The following is a 20,491-nucleotide window of genomic DNA, read 5'->3' as shown; positions in this document are numbered from 1 at the left end:
TAAATGCTACATGGAAAAACTATAGGGAAAAATAAGTCTGTATATATGTATATATAATTCATACATCTCAGAAAGTGCAACAAGTGCTGTTTGTTCTTAAAAAAGATTATAAATTGAAAATGAGGACTATAGAAAATAAGGAGAATGACAGAACTGACACTGTGTAGTTGTTCTAGAAATGAAAAGCAACACTAGTCAAGCTAGGAGACAGAGAACAGGAAGTAGTGCCATTGTGCATCTTAACATGGAGCAAGAGCCCAAAGTGGAGCCCACAGTCTCACAGCCTTTGAAACGGATTCGTCATATGCTATGTGTAGAGTTTCCAAAAGCACACACTTTTCAGAAAGAACTAAGTTAAATAATGCTTCCAATCACCATATATCCACTTTTAACATAAAATTCAATTCTATAACTAACTCAGTAGAAAGATAAAGAACACAGTACCAATATACTTAAGTCACTAATTCTTATGATATTTCACTCTTTTAAAGAACTGAATCATAAAGTGTGACCATCCCACAAAAAAAATGACGACATAGAATGTAAAATAAATTTTTCAAATTAAATTAGAGGCCAGCATTATTCTAAGGAAGTAACTCAGGAATAGAAATCCAAATATCTTATGTTCCCAATTATAAGTGGGGGCTAAGCTATGGGTACGCAAAGGCATACGGAGTGTTATAATGGACACTGGAGACTCACAAGTGAGGGAGGGGAGAGGGAATTAAAAAATTACATATTGAGCACAATCTACACTAGTCGGGTGACCAGTGCACTAAAAACTCAGACTTCACTGTTATACAGCTTATCCATGTAATCAGAAACCACTTGTACTCCAAAAGAAAATGAAATAAAAAATATACATTAAAATATATTAATTAATTAATTAATTAGAGGTCAGGTGCAATGGATCATGCCTGTAATCCCAGCACTTTGGAAGGCTGAGGCAGGTGGATTGCTTGTCACCAGAAGTTATTTCCCAGCCTGGGATATAATACAAGACACCATCTCTACTAAAAGTAAAAATTAAAAGATTAGCCACGCATGGTGGCAGGGACCTGTAGTCCCAGCTGCTAGGGAGGCTGAGGTGGGAGGGTCAGTTGAGCCCAGGAGTGTGAAGTTGCAGTGAGCCATGATCATGCTACTGCACTCTGGGCAACAGAGCAACACTCTGCCTCAAAAAACAAAAATTAAGTTAGATTAATTTCAAAAACAATCATAGTGATAGTGAATTAATAATCTGTTGAGGCCAGGTGTGATGGCTCATGCCTGTAATCCCAATACTTTGGGAGGCTCAGATGGATGGATCACTTGAACCTGGGAGTTTAAGACCAGCCTGGCACCTGGTACACAGTAAGCATTCAATAAAGCTTGGCTAAAATGATATTTTTAAAACTAAGAAGACCAGCCTGGGCAACATAGGAAGACTACATCTCTACAAAAAAAAAGAACAAACAAAAACAGCTGGGCATGGTGGCAAACACCTGTAGTACTAGCTACTTAGGAGGCTGAGGTGGGAAGATGGCTTAAGCCCAAGTAGTGAGCTGTGATTGTGCCATTGTAGTCCAGCCTGAACAACGCAATGAAACTCCAGCTCAAAAATAAAAATAGTAATAATCTGTTGAAAATAAAGAGAAAATGCAATGGTGATTAATGATAATATAATGATTAACATTTCCTGAACTAAAATTGTATGTTTTATATTAGAAAAATGTTAAAACAGCAGTTATAATCTACATGATTTTTAATATTATGTTCTTATTGCATACATCACATGAATGGTAAAGTGGCACTGCAAAGGAAAAGATGTACCTTTACAATGGAGCTCTCTGGCAGCACCACTTTAATCAAATGGTCAAAGTAGGCACAACTAATAAAACCTGACACTGCATGCTTCCTGATGAGTTGAAATATGAAGTACACAATATTACCTATGGTATGTTCTTATCAAAAAAAAAAAAGGTTTAACATGAATCTAATGAAGCTTCCAGACCTAACTTACACTTTATATGGAATGTGTGGACTAGAGGAATAAGTTGGCAATACCAAGAAAAAGCAAGCAGACAAATCTGGAATGTGGAACATTCTACAGGACAAACAGCCTGGACTCTCCAAGAGTCAATGTAATGTGGCAAGAAAAAATAGAGGAATCATTCTAGAAAAAAACATTAGGAAAGAGACTCCAAAAGTGAATTATAGAGAGCACCAAGTTGTTTCTTCTGAAGATGCAAAGGAGATTTATTTTTAAGAATTCCATTAATATAATCCACCTATTAATAGAGATAGGAAGAAAAATTCTATACTCGTATCTTCAGATGTCATACCAAACTCAATAACCATTAATGTTGAAAACAAAGAGGAAACTGGTAAATACTTATTTAACATGATTTTATGCCAACACCAAGCATTAATGAGAATATAGAGCACTGAGCATTCTTTCATTAGTCAAAGCATTTTAACTTCTACAACCTTTTTGGAAAAGAGTTTAGATTACCCCCTAAAGTTGAACACACACATGTCCTATAATCTACCAATTTTATTCCTACACATACCCAACAGAGAGCTTGCGCGAATGCATGAAAATGTGTATGCAAGGTTTATAATAGCCAAATACAGAAAACAATCCAAATGCCCATTGCCAGTGATGTAGTATACTCATGCACTAAAAATGAACTACAGATACCTGCAACAAGGATGATTCCATAAACATAATATGAAATAAGAGAAGCCAGATACCAAAGTATACATATCATATGACTCAATTTAAATAAAATTCAAAAGCAGGCAAAATCATCATAGAGTTGGAAGTTATGGTAACTTCCTTTGGCACAAACGGAGAGAACAGCGATTGGGAGAGGGCACAAGAGGGTCCCCGGGTATGCTGGCAACGTCGTACTCAATGTTCTGTTTCTTGACCCAGTGGCAGTTTCTTAGGTTTTCACACTTGCCAATAATTCATTAAGCAGTACATTTACCTCTTGTACATATTTCTGTATATTTCTAACACTTCAATAAAAAAGAATTATAAATTTTAAATCAGAAAGAAAGTACAAAGTCATCTCTAAATATCTAAAAAAAAAGAAAAGAAACATATATAACTATATATCATATTGGTGACAGAAGTAGGAAGTGAAGAATTATTTAAATTGATTTCAAAACTCAGTGTTTTGACTGTATGTATCATCCAGTGGGATATATCACCAGGGAAAAAAAGTACTTACAATGTACTTTGTAGTTTTGTTGTTAGTAACAATACATGTACTACTGTTTTTAAACTATTCTAAACTTTAAGCTAAAAAAAATAGATCATTATGTTAATGTTATTAATGGTCAAGATTTTTCTTTTTTTTTTTTTTGAGACAGAGTCTCACTCTGTTACCAAGGCTCAAATACAGTGGTGTGATCCCAGTAGCCACTGCCTCCTGGGTTCAAGCAATTCCCATGCCCCAGCCTCCCGAGTTGCCAGGATTACAGGTGTGCACCACCATGCTCAGCTAATTTTTATATTTTTAGTAAAGATGGTATTTTGCCATGTTGACCAGCTGATCTCGAACTTCTGAACTCAAGTAATCCACCTGCCTCGGCTCCCAAAGTGCTGGAATTACAGGTATGAGCCTCTGTGCCCAGCCAGGATTTTTAGCTTATGAAAAGAAAAATAAAAATTGTAAATCAAGAGGTACAAACAAATTTTAAATCTGAATTGGAGCCAGGTGCAGTGGCTCACACCTGTAATCCTAGCACCTTGGGAGGCCAAGGCGGGCAGATCACCTGAGCTCAGGAGTTTGAGACCAGCCTGGCCAACATGGTGAAACCCTGTCCCTACTAAAAATACAAAATTAGTCAGGCATGATGGTGCATGCCTGTAATCCCAGACACTCGGGAGGCTGAGGCAGGAGAGTCACTTGAATCAGGGAGGCAGAGATTGCGGTGAGCCGAGATCGTGCCATTGCACTCCATCCTGGGCAACAAGAGTGAAACTCCATCTCAATAAAAAAATCTGAATTGGAAAGGTATCAATAAACTCAGAATTTCTCTCTTTTTAAGAAACAACAGTACCCAGACCTGACTTCTGAAAATCTCTACAAGAAGAAAAAAAAAATCCTAGAGAACCCAGACTGCATTCTCTAACTACATCTTCTAAAAAAAAGTAAATGAGATTCCTTATGGAAGTGGTTTCAAAACTAGGAGCTGACTATTCCCAAAACAAGCCTGTGATAGCTCACTGCCAAGAAGCCCGCAAGCTATCAGAGACAGGAGTAGGCTCATGTCAAAGGGAAAAAGGAGCAAACTTGAATGGCTCCCACTGGATGGAGAGGAAACAATTTAAGCATCAAAAAGACTAATGACTGCAAAGGACTAGATGACATACATATACATATATACATCTATAAGTTCTTAAGAATATAAAATCAATTTCACTGGACATTTATGGAGATTTCTAAGGTACCAACTCACTGGACATTTACGGAGATTTCTATGGTACCAACTCTTTATTCTGAAAACTGACCTACCAAGAGAAACAATCAAGCATTTATCCTGCCTTGAGAAACAAATTCTACTTTAGGATAACCAAATAGTTGATCAGGGAAAGCTCTTCTGTAAGAAAACTTCCAACTACAAATAGAAAGGAAATTACAGAATAAGAAAATTATCATTTTGCATCTCTAAAGGATTATTACATGTAGACAATAATCGATTGATGTTAAAACTATAAAAGAGTGATGAGTTCCTGGCTCACAGATGAAGATATGAAGAAAGAAAAGAGTGATGGGAATATTTATAATAAGGCCGACAACATCTGACTCCAGTGATCAACTTTAACCCCTCTAATAGGGGCATATAATGTTTAGTTGTCTCACTTTCTATGAAGTAATAGGAAAAATACAGCACCAACTATGAAAAATTCCTATTTCCCTAAGCCATTCCCCCAAAAGAGCACTGAACCAAGGGTCCACGTATAAGCAGCCATGTGCAAGAAAGGAGAGGCAGGTGATAAAGGACTCTGTTAAATAACACCAAAAGGGTGCAATAAAGCTTCTGATGTTCCCATTTGGGCCAAGACAAGGGATAATTTGTAACAAATAAATGACACTAAAAAAAGAGACCAGGAATTAAGAGACTTAGGGATCACATTACCTAAACACAATCCTGGCTCAAAGAAAAATTACAAAATGACATGTATGAAACCATCAAGAAAATCTGAACACTAACTGGGTATTAGATGATATTCAGGGACTACCGTTGAACGTATTGGGAGTGATAATGAAATTGTGGTTATATATTTTTCTAATCTTTTTCTGTTACAAAAATATATTTGCTAATGAAATGATATCATTTTATTTAAAATACTCCAGTCAGAGAGAGAGGGGGAGAAAAAGGGAGAGGGAGAATGAAAGCAGGAGACATAGATGAAACAAGATTAGCCAGTATTGATGATTGCTGGAAGTGAATGATGCTACCTCATTATTCTAGTCTCTCTACTTCTATATATGTTGAAATTTTCCATAATAATAAAAAAAGATTTTGAGACAGGCTCTTGCTCTGTTACCCAGCTGGAGTGCAGTAGCATGATAATAGCCCACTGCAGCCTCAACCTCCCAGGGTCATGTCTCAGCCTCCTGAGTAGCTGGGACCACAGATCTGCACCACCACGCTAGACTGTTTCTATTTTTTCTAGAGACAGGGTCTCTAGACACAGTCTCTACCATGTTGCCCAGGCTGGTGTCAAACTCCTAGGTTCAAGTTATCCTGCCACCTCAGCCTCCCAAAGTACTGGGATTACACCCATGAGTCACCATGCCCAACCAATAATAAAGAAATTTAGTGAATGGGTTAACCTAAAATGTCTGTTAATATTTCTTTTGGCCGGGCATGGTGGCTCACGCCTGTAATCCCAGCACTTTGGGAGGCTGAGATGGGTGGATTATTTGAGGTCAAGAGTTCCAGACCAGCCTGGCCAACATGGTGAAACCCTGTCTCTACTAAAAATACTAAAAAAATTAGCTGGGTATGGCAGTGCATGCCTGTAATCCCGGCTACTCGGGAGGCTGAGGCAGGAGAATGTCATGAACCTGGGTGATGAAGATTGCAGTGAGCCAAGATCGCGCCACTGCACTCCAGCCTGGCTGACAGAATGAGACTTGGTCACCAAAAAAGGAAAAAAAAAAATTCCTTTCAGTTATTGCATTTGATGAGTCTGTATTAAATTTCCTATAATATATCCACTGCATGCTTCACACTAAATATATTGGCTTAATAAGAGAAATATTTATTTAAATTATTACATATAGAAACCACAATGATTACACACTGGTAAATGTGTTATCTAGGAAAATAAGCTTCAGATAGTTATATTTTCCTGTGAAAAAGATACAGATGCCAATAAAGGCTTCTAAATGCATAAAGGAGATCATGGCTAGTTATTTTCTGTAGCTGCTGATGAGAGAATAAGATGAAAGAGACTTAAATTATATTACAAGGACAGTAAAATAGATTTTTGCTTCATTTTTTCTTTCTCTTTGTAACAAATTACACCATCATACTCTTCTAACATTCTTTTAATCATTCATTAAACCCTTCAGCTTTGACTGAGTGCCTGAAATACACATTACTTTGCTGGCTCGGCACTGTGGGGTACAAAGGTGAGTAACAAAATGAGGTTCTACGCCTTTAAAATGCTTATAGGGGCCAGGTGCAGTGGCTCACACCTGTAATCCCAGCACTTTGGGAGGCCGAGGCAAGTGGATCACTTGAGGCCAGGGGTTCAAGACCAGCCTGGCCAACATGGAGAAAACCTATCTCTAGTAAAAATACAAAAATTAGTGGGACATGGTGGCATAAGCCTGCAGTCCCAGCTACTCATGAGGCTGAGGCTGAGAATCTCTTGAACCCGGGAAGCAGAGGTTGCAGCGAACTGACATTACACCACTGCACTACAGCCTGGGCAACACAGAGAGACTCTGTCTCAAAAAATAAATGAGTAAATAAGTAAAATAAAAACTAAAATAAAGTGCTTATGAGATCTTCAACCACAATTTTTCTTGTTCACTGATAGTAAACCTAATAGAGAATTCTGGATTTATCTTACACTTGAAATTTTGTTACTGATTACTGAAGAATTATCTACAAGCACCCAACTCTGAGTTTTACAGAAACCTGGCCTCAGGAGTTCTGAACCAAAGATTCACCAGTGGACTCCACAGGGTTTTCAGATCCCCTGAAATCATGTGCTAGGTGCTGACTGAATTTTTCTGGAGAGGCTATAATGGTTTTCATTCATCTGATTCCTCTCAAATAGTAAAAATCACCAATGGAATGGAGCCACACATCCTGTAGCAGAAACTTCTAAAAAAACAGGAAAAAGATAAAACATGGTACCATGTAACTGCTCAGCCTCCACAGATCCTGCTTCTGGAAGTTGAAACATAAATTCTTAAAACTTGCACAACCTTTTTTCTAGTGCTTGAATGACCTCTAGTGGCTATTTAAATTATCACAGCCAGTTGCTCACAGCAAGAATTAGGTTGGTGCAAAAGTTATTACGGTTTTTGCCATTAAAAGTAGTGAACTAAAGAACTAAAAGGTGTTGAGAAATAACAAAATTAAGACGGCATCACAAGGGAGCACCTGGCTCAATTTCAAGTTATTATATAAGCTCCCTACTATCCAACCAAATGTAGTTCACAATACAATGTGTGTGATACAAAACAGTCCACCAGATAGTTCAGTACACACCATTTTTTTAAATGAAATAAGTATGATTTTCCCTAAGTTCTTGCATTTCAAATTAATAAAGCATCAGCAAACACGCATGAAGAGAACAGTACCGGAATAAAAGATATAACAAGAACCTCGGGAATTAACACCCACACTTTCCTTTCAGTTGAGGCAGGACCAGAAATAATACAACGTCGACAAAGTACAACAACTGGAGTAGGAGAAACACTTTGAGAATACACACTGGCCACAGAACTCAACCTGAGTGAGCACAGGTAACAAATATGGTTCAGGAACTGCTGGGCCAAACTCTCCAAGTGGGAGTGCAGCAGCCGCAACAGCAAGTACCAGTAGAATGAGGGCAGCACATCACCCAGGGTGACCAGCAGGTCCCAGGTTACTTCACGTGCCCTCTGCCCAGTCCCTTGAGAATTCATGCAGCAGCAAAACATACCATCTTCCAGGCCCTGCTACAGGGAGTCCCAAGAATACTGATACACTTTCATTCACTTATTCTGAAATATTTGTCAGTATCTAGATATACACAAGACACTGTCTAGGCACTGGGGTGGAGTGTGGAATGAGACAGTTCACAATCCCTGTTCCAATGGAGCTTGTAGTCTAGTGTGGAAAGAGAAATAAATACATAAAATGCCAGGTGGTGATATATGCTGTGAAAAAGATCAAGTAGAACAATGGGGTTTGGAAATTACAGGGTGCCCATAGTATTCTTTTCTATAAGTTGGTCATCTCAATTCAAACTAGCTGTTCTTGAAGTGCTCAATACCTACAGTGGCTGGTGGCTACTATAGTAGATAGCACAACAAATCTGAAACTACCATTCATGCCTTTTTAGTTCATAATCTTTATCCTCTTTCTTTCTGAATGCTCAGAGAATTCATCCAACTGATCTTCAAATTCACTAACTCAGCTTCCTGAAGTATCCATACTCTACTGCAACTACTGAATCATTTAATTCAACAGTCATATTTTACACATTCGGAGACTCTTTCTTCACAGCTCCTGAGCAACACATGCCTGCTCTGACAATGCAGGAATATCCTCTAAAATCTTGAGACTTTCTCTTGGATTTTATGTTCTCTCCCATCTCCTACAGCTACTCCATCTCACTGGAGACCTTTTGCTCTGAGCCATCAGAAGGAACCATTTTTGAGATGCTAAGCCTTCTTACCTTCCTGGTAATACTGCCGTACATGCTCTTATCTTTTAGATAAAAATCTACTCGACACATCTCTGGGAACAAAGTTGGGTACCATTGGTAATCATATAGGTCACAATTCATTTATTTTAAGCCCCCACCAAAAAGGAAAAAATTAGACTTAGTGGCATTTTACTAGTAGCTCAGATATCCAACAATTTGCAGGAAATAGAGATGGAATTGTAAGCAAGGGAAATACAATGAAATTAAATTAATCTCCACCCAGACACTGTAAGGACAGCTGGGATACTATCCCAGCAATTGGCTACTGCAGTGAACGGCACAGAGAGAAAAGTTTCCAATTTCCCTTAAGGCTCCAAATACCAGCTGGCTACTATAGTGGACAACATGTTGCGGGAAGTCAGGGACCCCAAACAGAGGGACCGGCTGAAGCCATGACAGAAGAACATGGATTATGAAGATTTTATGGACATTTATTAGTTCCCCAAATTAATACTTTTGTAATTTCTTATGCCTGTTTTTACTGCAATCTCTCAACATAAATTGTAAAGATTTCATGGACACTTACCACTTCCCCAATCAATACCCTTGTGATTTCCTATGCCTGTCTTTACTTTAATCTCTTAATCCTGTCAGTTGAGGAGGATGTATATTGTTCCAGGACCCTGTAATAATTGCGTTAACTACAAAAATTGTCCAGCATGTGTGTTTGAGCAATATGAAATGTGGGCACCCTGAAAAAAGAACAGGATAACAGCAATTGTTCAGGGAATAAGAGAGATAACCTTAAACTCTGACTGCCAGTGAGCCGGGCAGAACAGAGCCAATTTCTCTTCTTTCAAAAGCAAATGGGAGAAATATCGCTGAATTCTTTTTCTCAGCATGGGATATCCCTGAGAAACAGAATGCACAGCTAGGGGTAGGTCTCTGAATGGGCCCCCCTGGGGCGTACCTGTATCTTACGGTTGAGACTGCAGGGGTGAAATAAACTCCAGTCTCCCATAGCACTCCCAGGCTTATTAGGAAGAGGAAATTCCCACCTAATAAATTTTGGTCAGACCGGTTGATCTCAAAACCCTGTCTCCCGATAAGATGTTATCAATGACAATGGTGCCCAAAACTTCATTAGCAATTTTAATTTCGCCTCGGTCCTGTGGTCTGTGATCTCGCCCTGCCTCCACTTGCCTTGTGATATTCTATTACCCTGTTAAGTGCTTGATGTCTGTGACCCACACCTATTCGTTACTCCCTCCCCTTTTGAAACTCCCTAATAAAAATTGCTGGTTTTTGTGGCTTGTGGGGCATCACGGATCCCACCAATGTGTGATGTCTCCCCCAGACACCCATCTTTAAAATTTCTCTCTTTTGTACTCTGTCCTTTTATTTCTCAAGCCAGCTGACGCTTAGGAAAATAGAAAAGAACCTACGTGATTATCGGGGCAGGTCCCCCAATAACAACACAGACACAGAAAGTTTTCCAATTCCTCTTAAAGCCCCAAATACCACACAACCAGCTTCAGCTCTACAAAATACCCTCTCCTTGCCCCTTTTTAACCTCCTTCAGGACCTCTTGCTATGTCCCATAAAAAGTCTTGGTTCTTTTCACCTACACTGACTCTTGAGCCTCTCCCAGTTCAAGGGATAAAACTCTATTACCAATTAAGTGTAATATACATTAACAGAATAGGTAGAAAGTAATCTTTTATACTAAAACACTAAATTCAAGGTGAAAAGCCAGAAGAATTTGAATTTTGAATTATAAGCTATGATTTAACTAGCAAATACATTAGCTGTAACAAAATGTTGGACAGACTATAAGAAAACTGGAAATGAAAAGTCTTATTGAAAAACAAATGAAATAATGATGAGTAGAGTTCACAAGCGTTGTTAACTCTGCTGTGCCATTTTCATGATGGACTACATTGTAAATGAGCTGCTGTGTTTAAGCCTAAAGGTCCGTTGAGGTGATAGTTCTAGAACAATTTCCACAATCCCACAAAGAAAAATCAAGTGAAGGTCAAGGAAAGCTGCATGTTCTAAATTACAGAATCAACAACAATATTTCTTGTCATTCATCACATTTCAGTCATAAAAGACATTACCTCAACAACAGGTGTATTTTCCTGGAGCTCAGTTGTGTGAGAAGCCAGTAAACCAATCACCCAAGCAACGTTGGCCCGTCTGTAAATGGAGAGAAAACAGGCTCTGAAGAGTAGGTACTGAGGAAACTAACCCCAGCTAGTTACATTATGCAACGATGAGCATTAGATATAAGACGGTGAAACAAAAGTTGAATGTGACAGGTCAGGCCCACATTCCCCATTCACTGGGCATCTACACAGCCCAGAGAATCTCTCCCTCGTATACACAGGGAGACATGAACTGTAATGTCTGCTGCAATTCTGCAATAGCAACAAAATTTAAACAAGTTGTGGTGTAATAGTAAAAGGAAAAATAAAAATTTTTAAAAGCCTTAACAAGAGAAAAGAGCAAAACAGTAATTAATCATTTTATTGCTGAATACAGAGACATTTGGCTAAAGGTCTCTTTTCTAATTGTTAGTAGATCAGTGAGTTTCTATGTAAGTGCTAAATATCTGAACAATAACATATCTGTATGCATTAAGTTTAAAAGAAATTTTTACAATCCAAACTTTTTACAGTATTGTACTATTTGCATAAACACTAGTCTTAATGAGGTGTTCCTTTAGTATCCAGCAGAAAACTGAATTTGATAAATCACTATTAATAAATCACATTCAGTGTGATTTGAAAAGGTATTTCATACAGAAAAATTAGTTTTGATGACTTTTTTTCTAATTGAAATGAATGGTGAGTTGATGAGAACTGCACTCATTTAGTGATGTCTGCATGTTGTCTGGGATAATCAGTATGTACTTTAGTCAGCTTTTATTTTTTACCTTCTTAAAGTAAACCTATGTGTGGCCAGGCGTGGCGGCTCATGCCTGTAATCCCAGCACTTTGGGAAGCCGAGGTGGGCGATCACAATGTCAGGAGATCGAGACCATCCTGGCTAACACAGTGAAATCCCGTCTCTACTAAAAATACAAAAAACTTAGCTGGGTGTGGTGGCAAGCACCTGTAGTCCCAGCTACTTGGGAGGCTGAGGCAGGAGAATGGCATGAACCTGGGAGGCGGAGCTTGCAATGAGCCGAGATCGCGGCACTGCACTCCAGCCTGGGCAACAAAGCGAGATTCTGTCTCAAAATAAATAAATAAATAAATAAATAAATAAATAAACCTATGTGGCACCCATGGAGGAAAACAAATCAGACTCAGAGAAGCACTACAGGGAAAAGGTCTGGGTTATCACAACTCTAACATACAGAGATAATTCTTAGAAATTTCAACACTTATTAAATTGCCCATTAAAATTTCTTAACGTACACAAATTAAAGAAGTTCTAGGCAATTGTAGAGTTAGCATCCCACCTCCGAATAAAAAGATTATAGTTTAAAAGTAATCATTTTGAAAAATATCTGTAGGATAATTGGAAAAGCCATCCTCCCACCTCAACCTCCCAAGTAGCTGGGACTACAGGCGTGCACCACCATGCTCAGCTAATTTTTTCAGCTTTTGTAGAGATTGGGGTCTTATTATGATGCCCAGGCTGGCCTTGAACTCCTGACAAACAATCCTCCCATCTCAGCCTCCCAAACTGCTGGGATTACAGGACTGAGCCATTGCACCTGCCTATCTCTTTTCAAAGACAAGCTCAAAATATTTTGAAACACTGAACCATTTTTTAATCTATGAAAGTAAAACGGCTACCAGATTTAATCAACTAAAATAAAAATGTATCAACATGCCAGTTATTTTTCCTAATATGACCAAAACAATTCCTATTACAACAAAAGAAAATGCACTACCTAAAAATCCTATATTTTTAAAATAGAAACTTTAAATAGCTTATGAATAGTCACTTTTTACCAAAATCCTAAATACAAGTACCACATGCCCTGTAGGCAACACCCTCACAGTACAGATACCTTCTCAAAATTCAGGTTTTCTCAGGTCACCACTCCAGGTGCCCCCAGTGACTTGACACTGTACCTCAGAAACAACCCATCTCCATGACAGCGTCTAAGGCACCACTGTTTACCAAACCTTCATGCACTGACAAATGTCCCACATCTGCACTGTTCAATCCAGTATCCACTAGACACATGACTATCAAGCCCATAAAATATGACAGATGCAAGTGAGGAACAAAATATTTATTTAAATTAATTTTTTTTTTTTTTTTGGAGACAGGATCATCCAAGCTAGAGAGCAGTGGCTCAGTCTCCACTAACTGCAATGCCTCCTGGGCTCAAGTAATCCTCCAAACTCAGCCTCCCAAGTAGCCGGGACTATAGGTGTGTGTCACACACCTGGCTAATTTTTGTATTTTTAGTAAAAACGGGGTTTTGCCATGTTGTCCAGGCTGGTTTTGAGCTCCTGAGCTCAACTGATCTGCCCACCTTGGCCTCCCAAAGTGCTGGGATTACAGGCATTAGCCACTGCATCTGGCCTTAACTTTTATTTTAAAAATTACCCCCACAGTTGAGGGTGAGGGAGACAGTACCCTGGGGCCTGGTAGGCACAACAAATAGGACGAATAACAATACATACCTCATGTTGTTAAAAGAAACAAAGGATACAATACATGTGCAGAAAGTACCATTGTGTCTGACAATACGTGCTGAATGAGTAAGCTATTAATTTTTCATTTAAATAGCCCCCATGAAGTGAATGGCTACCACATTAGAGCAGAACTAAAATTTTGTTGTTACTTTTTCATTCGTTGACTTGTTTATTATCTCTCTCCCCAGCAGCCCAGAAGATCCATGAAGGCAGGGCTGTATCCCGATCACCACTGTGACACCTAGACAGTGCTTGGAGCACACTCGGGCATCTGAAAATGTATGTTGAACAAACGTATCAACATCAAAAGCAAAATAAACATATTAGTAGGAAAGGAGTGCATAAAAGTATGGCTGTACAAGGCAAACAAAATGCAAACAGGATTGCCAATGTAAATCTCAGTAGAATTCAAGGCTAAACTCTTCAGAAAAAGATTCCCTTTAAACTAAAAACTGTATGACCTACAGAAGATCTAAGGTGCGAATCTTTATACACCAAATAACAAAGCATGCAATGTAAACCCATAGCAGTGGTAAACTTCAATTTTCTTCTCCTCCAAGCACAGAGAGAAGGCAATAATGAATATATTAATCAATACATTCACACATTCAGGTATCCTAAATAAAAACTAATGAAGTCAAAGTAACAGACGTATCAAACTCTACACCCTACAAACAGTGACCACCCTTATTCAGTGGGAGGCTGCATAGGATGGTGTCTAACACTCTAGAATTCAAAGTCTTGGACCTAGCTCTGGCCCACCATTGGAGGTGAGGGAGACAGTACCCTGGGATAATTACTCATCTTTCATGGGCCTGGTAGGCACAACAAGTAGGACCAATAATAATATGTACCTCATGTTGTTCTAAGAATCAGGAGATAATCCACATGCAGAAATTACCATTGGGTCATGACAACTGGTGCTGACTGAGCAAGCTACTATTACTACATTATTATAGATAGTTGACTACATTCATGGCATACATTAAAAATGATTTTATATTAGACCACAAAGATAAATTTTTAGAATTCCCTAGGGCAGAAATTATAAAGGACTCATTTTGATGTAGTAAAAGGAGAAAAGTAAAAATAGCAAATATAACCCAAAAAGCCTAAACACTTGTGGAATTAAAAGCACTTCTGCCGGGCATGGTGGCTCATGCCTGTAATCCCAGCACTTTGGGAGACTGAGGCGGGTGGATCACTTGAGGTCAGAAGTCCAAAACCAGCCTGGCCAACATGGTGAAACGCCATCTCTACTAAAAACTACAAAAATTAGCTGGGTGTAATGGTGGGTGCCTGTAATCCCAGCTACTCGGGAGGCTGAGGCAGGAGAATTGTTGAACCCAGGAGGCGGAGGTTGCAGTGAGCTGAGATCATGCCACTGCACTCCAGCCTGGGCAACAGAGCAAGACTCCCTCTCATAAATAAATAAATAAATAAATAAATAAGTAAATAAAGCACTTCTATATACCTTATACCTCATATTAAAAAGTGAAAACTTTGGCCAGGTACAGTGGCTCACACCTGTAATCCCCAGCACTTTAGGAGGACAAGATGGAATGATCACTAAGGCCGGAGTTCAAGACCAGCCTGGCCAACAAAGTGAGACTCTGTCTCTCCAAAAAAAAAAAAAAAAAAAAAAAAAAAAAATTGTAATTTAGCCAGGCATGATGGCATGTACCTGTAGTCCCATTCCAGCCTGGGGCACACAGTGAGACCCTATTTTTTTTAGAGTAAGTCTCTAAAAATAATAACAATAAAATAAATAAATGAAAGAAAAGAAAAAATAAAAGGGAAAGGGAAAGAAAGCAAGCGTCTGTAAATCACAATCATGTAAGTAACACAGATCCAAACTTATGAGACATTCTCTCTCTTTAATGGTTGCAGACTAAACACTCGACACTCACTTTTCCGAACCCTCTAGAGTCTCTAAAATACAAGCTCTTTTTATTAAAGGAAAATTGGAAACAAAAAGGAGGGCTAAAAGTGGACTAGAAAGTTTGAGAAAATCTCAGATGCAGACATGCAAAAATAAAATTAAGACTGACAGAGAATCAACAAAGGAATCCCCTGTCTAAGAACCACAGGTAGACAGACGTTCCCAAGGAAGCCTCAGGGACTTGGAATAAACTAAGACAAAAAGAAAGAATGAGCCACAAGACAATCATCAGATTAAACAACTGCACAAGGAAAAATTGTGTCCTTGTACAAGGAACAGTTGAGCCAATCAGACCGTGTCTCTTTTCCATCTCCCTTCCCTGGTACATGGAATAAACCCTGCAGCCCTGGCCTCCTGGGTAAATGCGGAAAATTGTTCCTACAGTGAGCAATCCACCTTGCTCACTGGATGGATGGATGCAGGAAGCAGCGACTGTGGTCCTCCACATACTGAAGCGGGGAAGGGGTTAAATGAGGAAAGCCAGCTCCACTGCAAAGAAAAACCCACCCTGGCAATTGCAGAGGCCTCCAGCCTGCCTATCTGATCTTCAGCCAGCTGGAACCCCAAATTAAACTCTACCAGTCAACAGGCCTCACCTACCCACATACCGGCCCTTTCTTTACAGGAGAGGCTATTGGAGAAAGAGACTTAGGCAAGAATAAAGCAAACTCGTATTGCCAACTTCTATACCAATCAATTTCATCATTTATTCATAATATAAACGAAGAACCAGAGATCACCAGGCATTTGAGAAATAAACAGCGTTAAAAAGCAGGACCATGATGAAAAAGAAGTGACTTATAAGTTCAAGAGAGAAGAATACAATGTTTATAATCCAAATTTTGTTCCCTTTTTATCAAAGTCCAGGTTCCAGGCTTATATTATATAATCCTAACGTTTAGCCTTAAACGTTAATAACAATATTTAATTCTAAATTCTGCTCCAAGAAGAGAATTTTTATAATCCTAATATTTATCCTCAAATTCAAAAGTACACGCCAAATATAGGCAGCTAGGAAAAAGGACCAATCAGAGAAAAAGAACATGAACAAAAACTTTCAAATATGATTGTTCAAATTAAAAAATTAACTGGAAATCCTAAATAATAAAATGAGTGGGGATAAATACCAAGCTTGAGAGCTCAAAGATAAAGTCAAGGGAGAGCAATAAAAGAAGAAAGTTTGCATGGATACAAACAGGGAACAATCGACACTGGGGCCTATTTAGGGTGGACGGTGGGAGGAAGGAGAGCATCAGAAAAAATAACGATTGCTCCTTACTAAGCTTAGTGCCTGGGTGACCAAATAATCCGTACAACAAACCCCCATAACATGAGTTTACCTATATAGCAAACCTGCATATGTACCCCTGAACCTAAAATAAAAGTTTAACAAAGAGAGTTTGGCAGTTCTTCAAACAGCTGAACACAGAGTTACCATTTTATCCAGCAATCTCACTACTGCAGGAGAAATAAAATTGTATATGTTCACACAAAACCTTGTGGACAAATGTTCAGAGCGCCATTATTCATAATAGCCAAATGTGGAAACAACCCCAAATGTCCATCAAGACCACATAAGCAAAATGTGGAACAGCCATACAAAGATTATTCAGGTAGAAAAAGAATGAAGTACTCACACATTCCACAATATGGAGGAACCTTGAAAACATTATGCTAAGTGACAGAAGCTAGACACAAAAGGCCACATACTGTATGATTCCATTTATATGAAATATGAAGAATAGGCAAATCAGCCAACAGGAAGCAGATTAGTTGTTGCCAGGGGTTGGAGAAGAATGGGTACTGGGTTTCACTGGGTGAGAAAACTGTTCTGAATTTAGATAGTGGCAATGGTTGAACAACTTTCAGTATACTGACACCTACTGAACTGCACACATTAAAATGGTGAATTTTATGGTATGTGAATTATATCTCAATAAACAAGAGAAAGTGAGAAAGCAAAAGAAAATTTGAAAAAAGAGTCAAGAGACACAAACCCGCACACCCATCCTGTAGGGGTTTCAGGAACAGAAAAAGGATGAAATAAGAGAGGAAGAAATCTAAGAAGTAATATAAAAGCTAAAGGAGGAGTGAAGAGGATAGGCATTGTGGCTTACACCTATAATCTCAGCACTTTGGGAGGCCAAGGCAAGTGGATCACTTGAGGTCAGGGGTTCGAGACCAGCCTGGCCAACATGGTGAAAACCAATCTCTACTGAAAACACAAAAATTAACTGGGCATGGTGGCACACACCTGTAATCCCAGCTACTCAGGAGGCTGAGGCAGGAGAATCACTTGAACCTGGGAGGTGGAGGTTGCAGTGAGCCAAGATTACCTCACTGCACTCCAGCCTGGGTGACAGAGCAATACTCTATCTCAATATAAATGGAAAGAAAAGAAGGGAAGGAAGGGATGGGAGAGGGGAAGGAAGGCATGGGAGAAGGGAAGGAAGGGGAAGAAGGGGAGAGAGGAAGGGAGAGAGGGAGGGAGGGAGGGAGGGAGGGAGGCAGGAAGGCAGGCAGGCAGAAGCAAATTAGTAAAAAGAGATGGCAGGAAGGCAGGCTGAAGCAAATTAGTAAAAGAGATTCCTAGAGACAATCTAGTAAAATCTACAGGTCTGGAATAAAAAGAAATGCTAACTCAAACAAGACACACAAAAGCGGGGGAAAAAAAGGTAAGGTTGACCCCCAAGTCCTACAGAGCTACAGTTAGTACAGGGAAGAGAGCTCAAACACCAAAGCATGGCAAAGAGGTAAGCCACTGAGAGGTCTTCTTCAAAAGAAAGCAAAACAAAAAATCTACCAGCCGGGCATGGTGGCTCAGGCCTATAATCCCAGCACTTTGGGAGGCCGAAGTGGGTGGATCACCTGAGGTCAGGAGTTCAAGACCATCTGGTCAACACGGTGAAACCCCGTCTCTACAAAAATACAAAAATTGCCAGGCATGATGGCAGGTGCCTGTAATCCCAGCTACTCGGCAGGCAGACACAGAAGAATCGCTTGAACCTAGGAAGCAGAGATTGCCGTGAGCTGAGATTGCACCACTGCACTCCAGCCTTGGCGACAGAGCGAGACTCCGTCTCAAACAACAAAAAAACCCTATCCAATGATAAAATATAATCAACGAAGAGGAGAACTACAGCAAAGAAACAGGAAAACTGTGTTTTTATTAAAAAATTAATGATGGATGAGCATTTACTTTACCTTATTCAAGTATAAAACTCTTATTTAAAAAATAGAAAAATTCTTCCTAAATTCATATCTCAAAAAGGCACTTGCCACAGTAAAAAGCAACCAGTGTAATGAGAGAATATATTTGCAATCACTTATCTGACACGGGGTTAATATCTAGAATATATAAAAAATACCTACAACTCAACAACATAAAACTCAATATAAAAATTGGCAAATGACTTGATTAGACCTTTCTCCAAATAGCCAACAATCAAACAAAAAGATGTTCAACATCACTAGTCACAAAATACAAATCAAAACCATGAGATACTACTTCACACCCATAGGGATAGCTGTCAGCAAAAAACAAAAACAGAAAACACTAATGTTCATAGCAGCATTGTTCACAATAGCCAAAAGATATAAACAAGCCAGTGCCCAACAACAGATGAAAAAATAAACAAACTGTGGTATATACATACAAAGGGATATGATTCAGCCTTAAAAAGGAATGAAATGCTGACACGTTAGTTGCAACATGGATGAAACTTGTAAATGAATGCAGCCCAATTGTCCTATAGAACTGATGCTTACAGTCTTTTAAAATAAAGATAGAAATTGAGCCTCCCAGTCTTAAAACTTGAGAAAGTTACATTTGTCTTATCTGAATTCCTTTGTTGGGAAACCAACCATCAGGCCTCCCAGATAGTTATCAAGGAACTGAAACTTACCAGATCACCACATCTGGACCATAAGACACCAGACCACCTCACTCATCACAATTGCCTAACCAACTACCTGCTTCCTGTCGACCAACTTCTCTTCCCCACCCTTCCCTAACTCCTGTTTTCCCATACATGGTTACATTTCTTCCCTGCTAAATAAACCTCTGGTTTTAGTCAGTTGAGGTGACAAATTTGAGATTGATCTCCCATCTCCTTAGCTGCAGCACCCAGTTGAAGCCTTCTTCCCTAGCAACACTCATCGTCTCCGTGATTGGCTTTCTGTGCTGTGAGCAACAGGACCTAGACCAAACTCCTTGATGTTTTGGTAGCAATATGAGGTACTCACCATAAGCAAATTCACCAAGATAGAATAAGTAGAGTACAGGTCACCAGGACTGGGGAAGGGAAAGGGAAAGTTACCGTTTAATGGGTAAAGAGCTTCTGTTTAAGATGGTGAAAAAGTTCTGGAAATGAATAGTGGTGATGGTTATACAACAATGGGAATGAACTAAATGCCACTGTACACATAAAAATGGCTAAAATGGAACATTTTAAATTATGCATAATTTACAATTAACACATTTTAAAAATTACAGTATTACACTATTACTATATATGAATTATACCTCACAAAGTTGATTGGCAAGGATAGAAGGATATACAATTTGATAAATACTCAATGTTGGAAGTTCTAACAAAAGGCATTTTAAACACATTGACTGGGATTATATATTGACACAATTTATTTGAGCACTTCAGCAATTTTTCAGAAGTCACAATGATATTTACTGCCTTCTACCCATTTGTTCTAATTTGTTCTAATTCTATGAATCTTCCCTAAAGGGAAAAAGAAAAAGCGGGCAGAAAGATTTAATCTCAAAAATGTTCATCGCAATGTTGTTTCCAACATTATAATACTATCCAAAATTAGTAAGCAAAATGATCAGATATTCACAACATATAAAAAGTTTACCTTAATTATTATGTATTTTATTTTTAAATGTTAATAACATTAAAAATACATAATATATGTGTTATGGGGGAAAACAAACATAAAATTATATCATGTGATTCTAATTTTTATAGGAAAAACAAAACTAAGAAATAA

At 38.8% G+C, this 20,491-nt stretch overlaps 2 protein-coding genes across 3 annotated transcripts in view; one reads left to right on the top strand and one right to left on the bottom strand.

Annotated features, from left to right (window-relative positions):
• LOC129050286 (putative GED domain-containing protein DNM1P46) overlaps positions 1–20,491 on the top strand; it is an 87,967-nt gene that overhangs the window by 49,870 nt on the left and 17,606 nt on the right. The gene's annotated exons all lie outside the window — the stretch shown is intronic.
• Positions 1–20,491, bottom strand: part of LOC112129125 (serine/threonine-protein kinase ULK4-like) — a 59,412-nt gene that overhangs the window by 24,042 nt on the left and 14,879 nt on the right. For both annotated transcript variants that reach the window (XR_010137312.1, XM_063716380.1), the window contains one exon: positions 10,999–11,077. Coding sequence is in view for 1 of the 2 variants with exons in the window: in XM_063716380.1 (XP_063572450.1) it covers positions 11,055–11,077 (23 nt within the window). In the remaining variant the exon portion in view is untranslated. The remainder of the gene's footprint in view (positions 1–10,998; positions 11,078–20,491) is intronic.

Source organism: Pongo abelii, chromosome 16 (genome assembly GCF_028885655.2).
Source record: "Pongo abelii isolate AG06213 chromosome 16, NHGRI_mPonAbe1-v2.0_pri, whole genome shotgun sequence".
Lineage (NCBI taxonomy): Eukaryota > Metazoa > Chordata > Mammalia > Primates > Hominidae > Pongo > Pongo abelii.
Note: the sequence above shows the minus strand (reverse complement) of the source record. Positions and strands in the feature narration are given on the sequence as shown.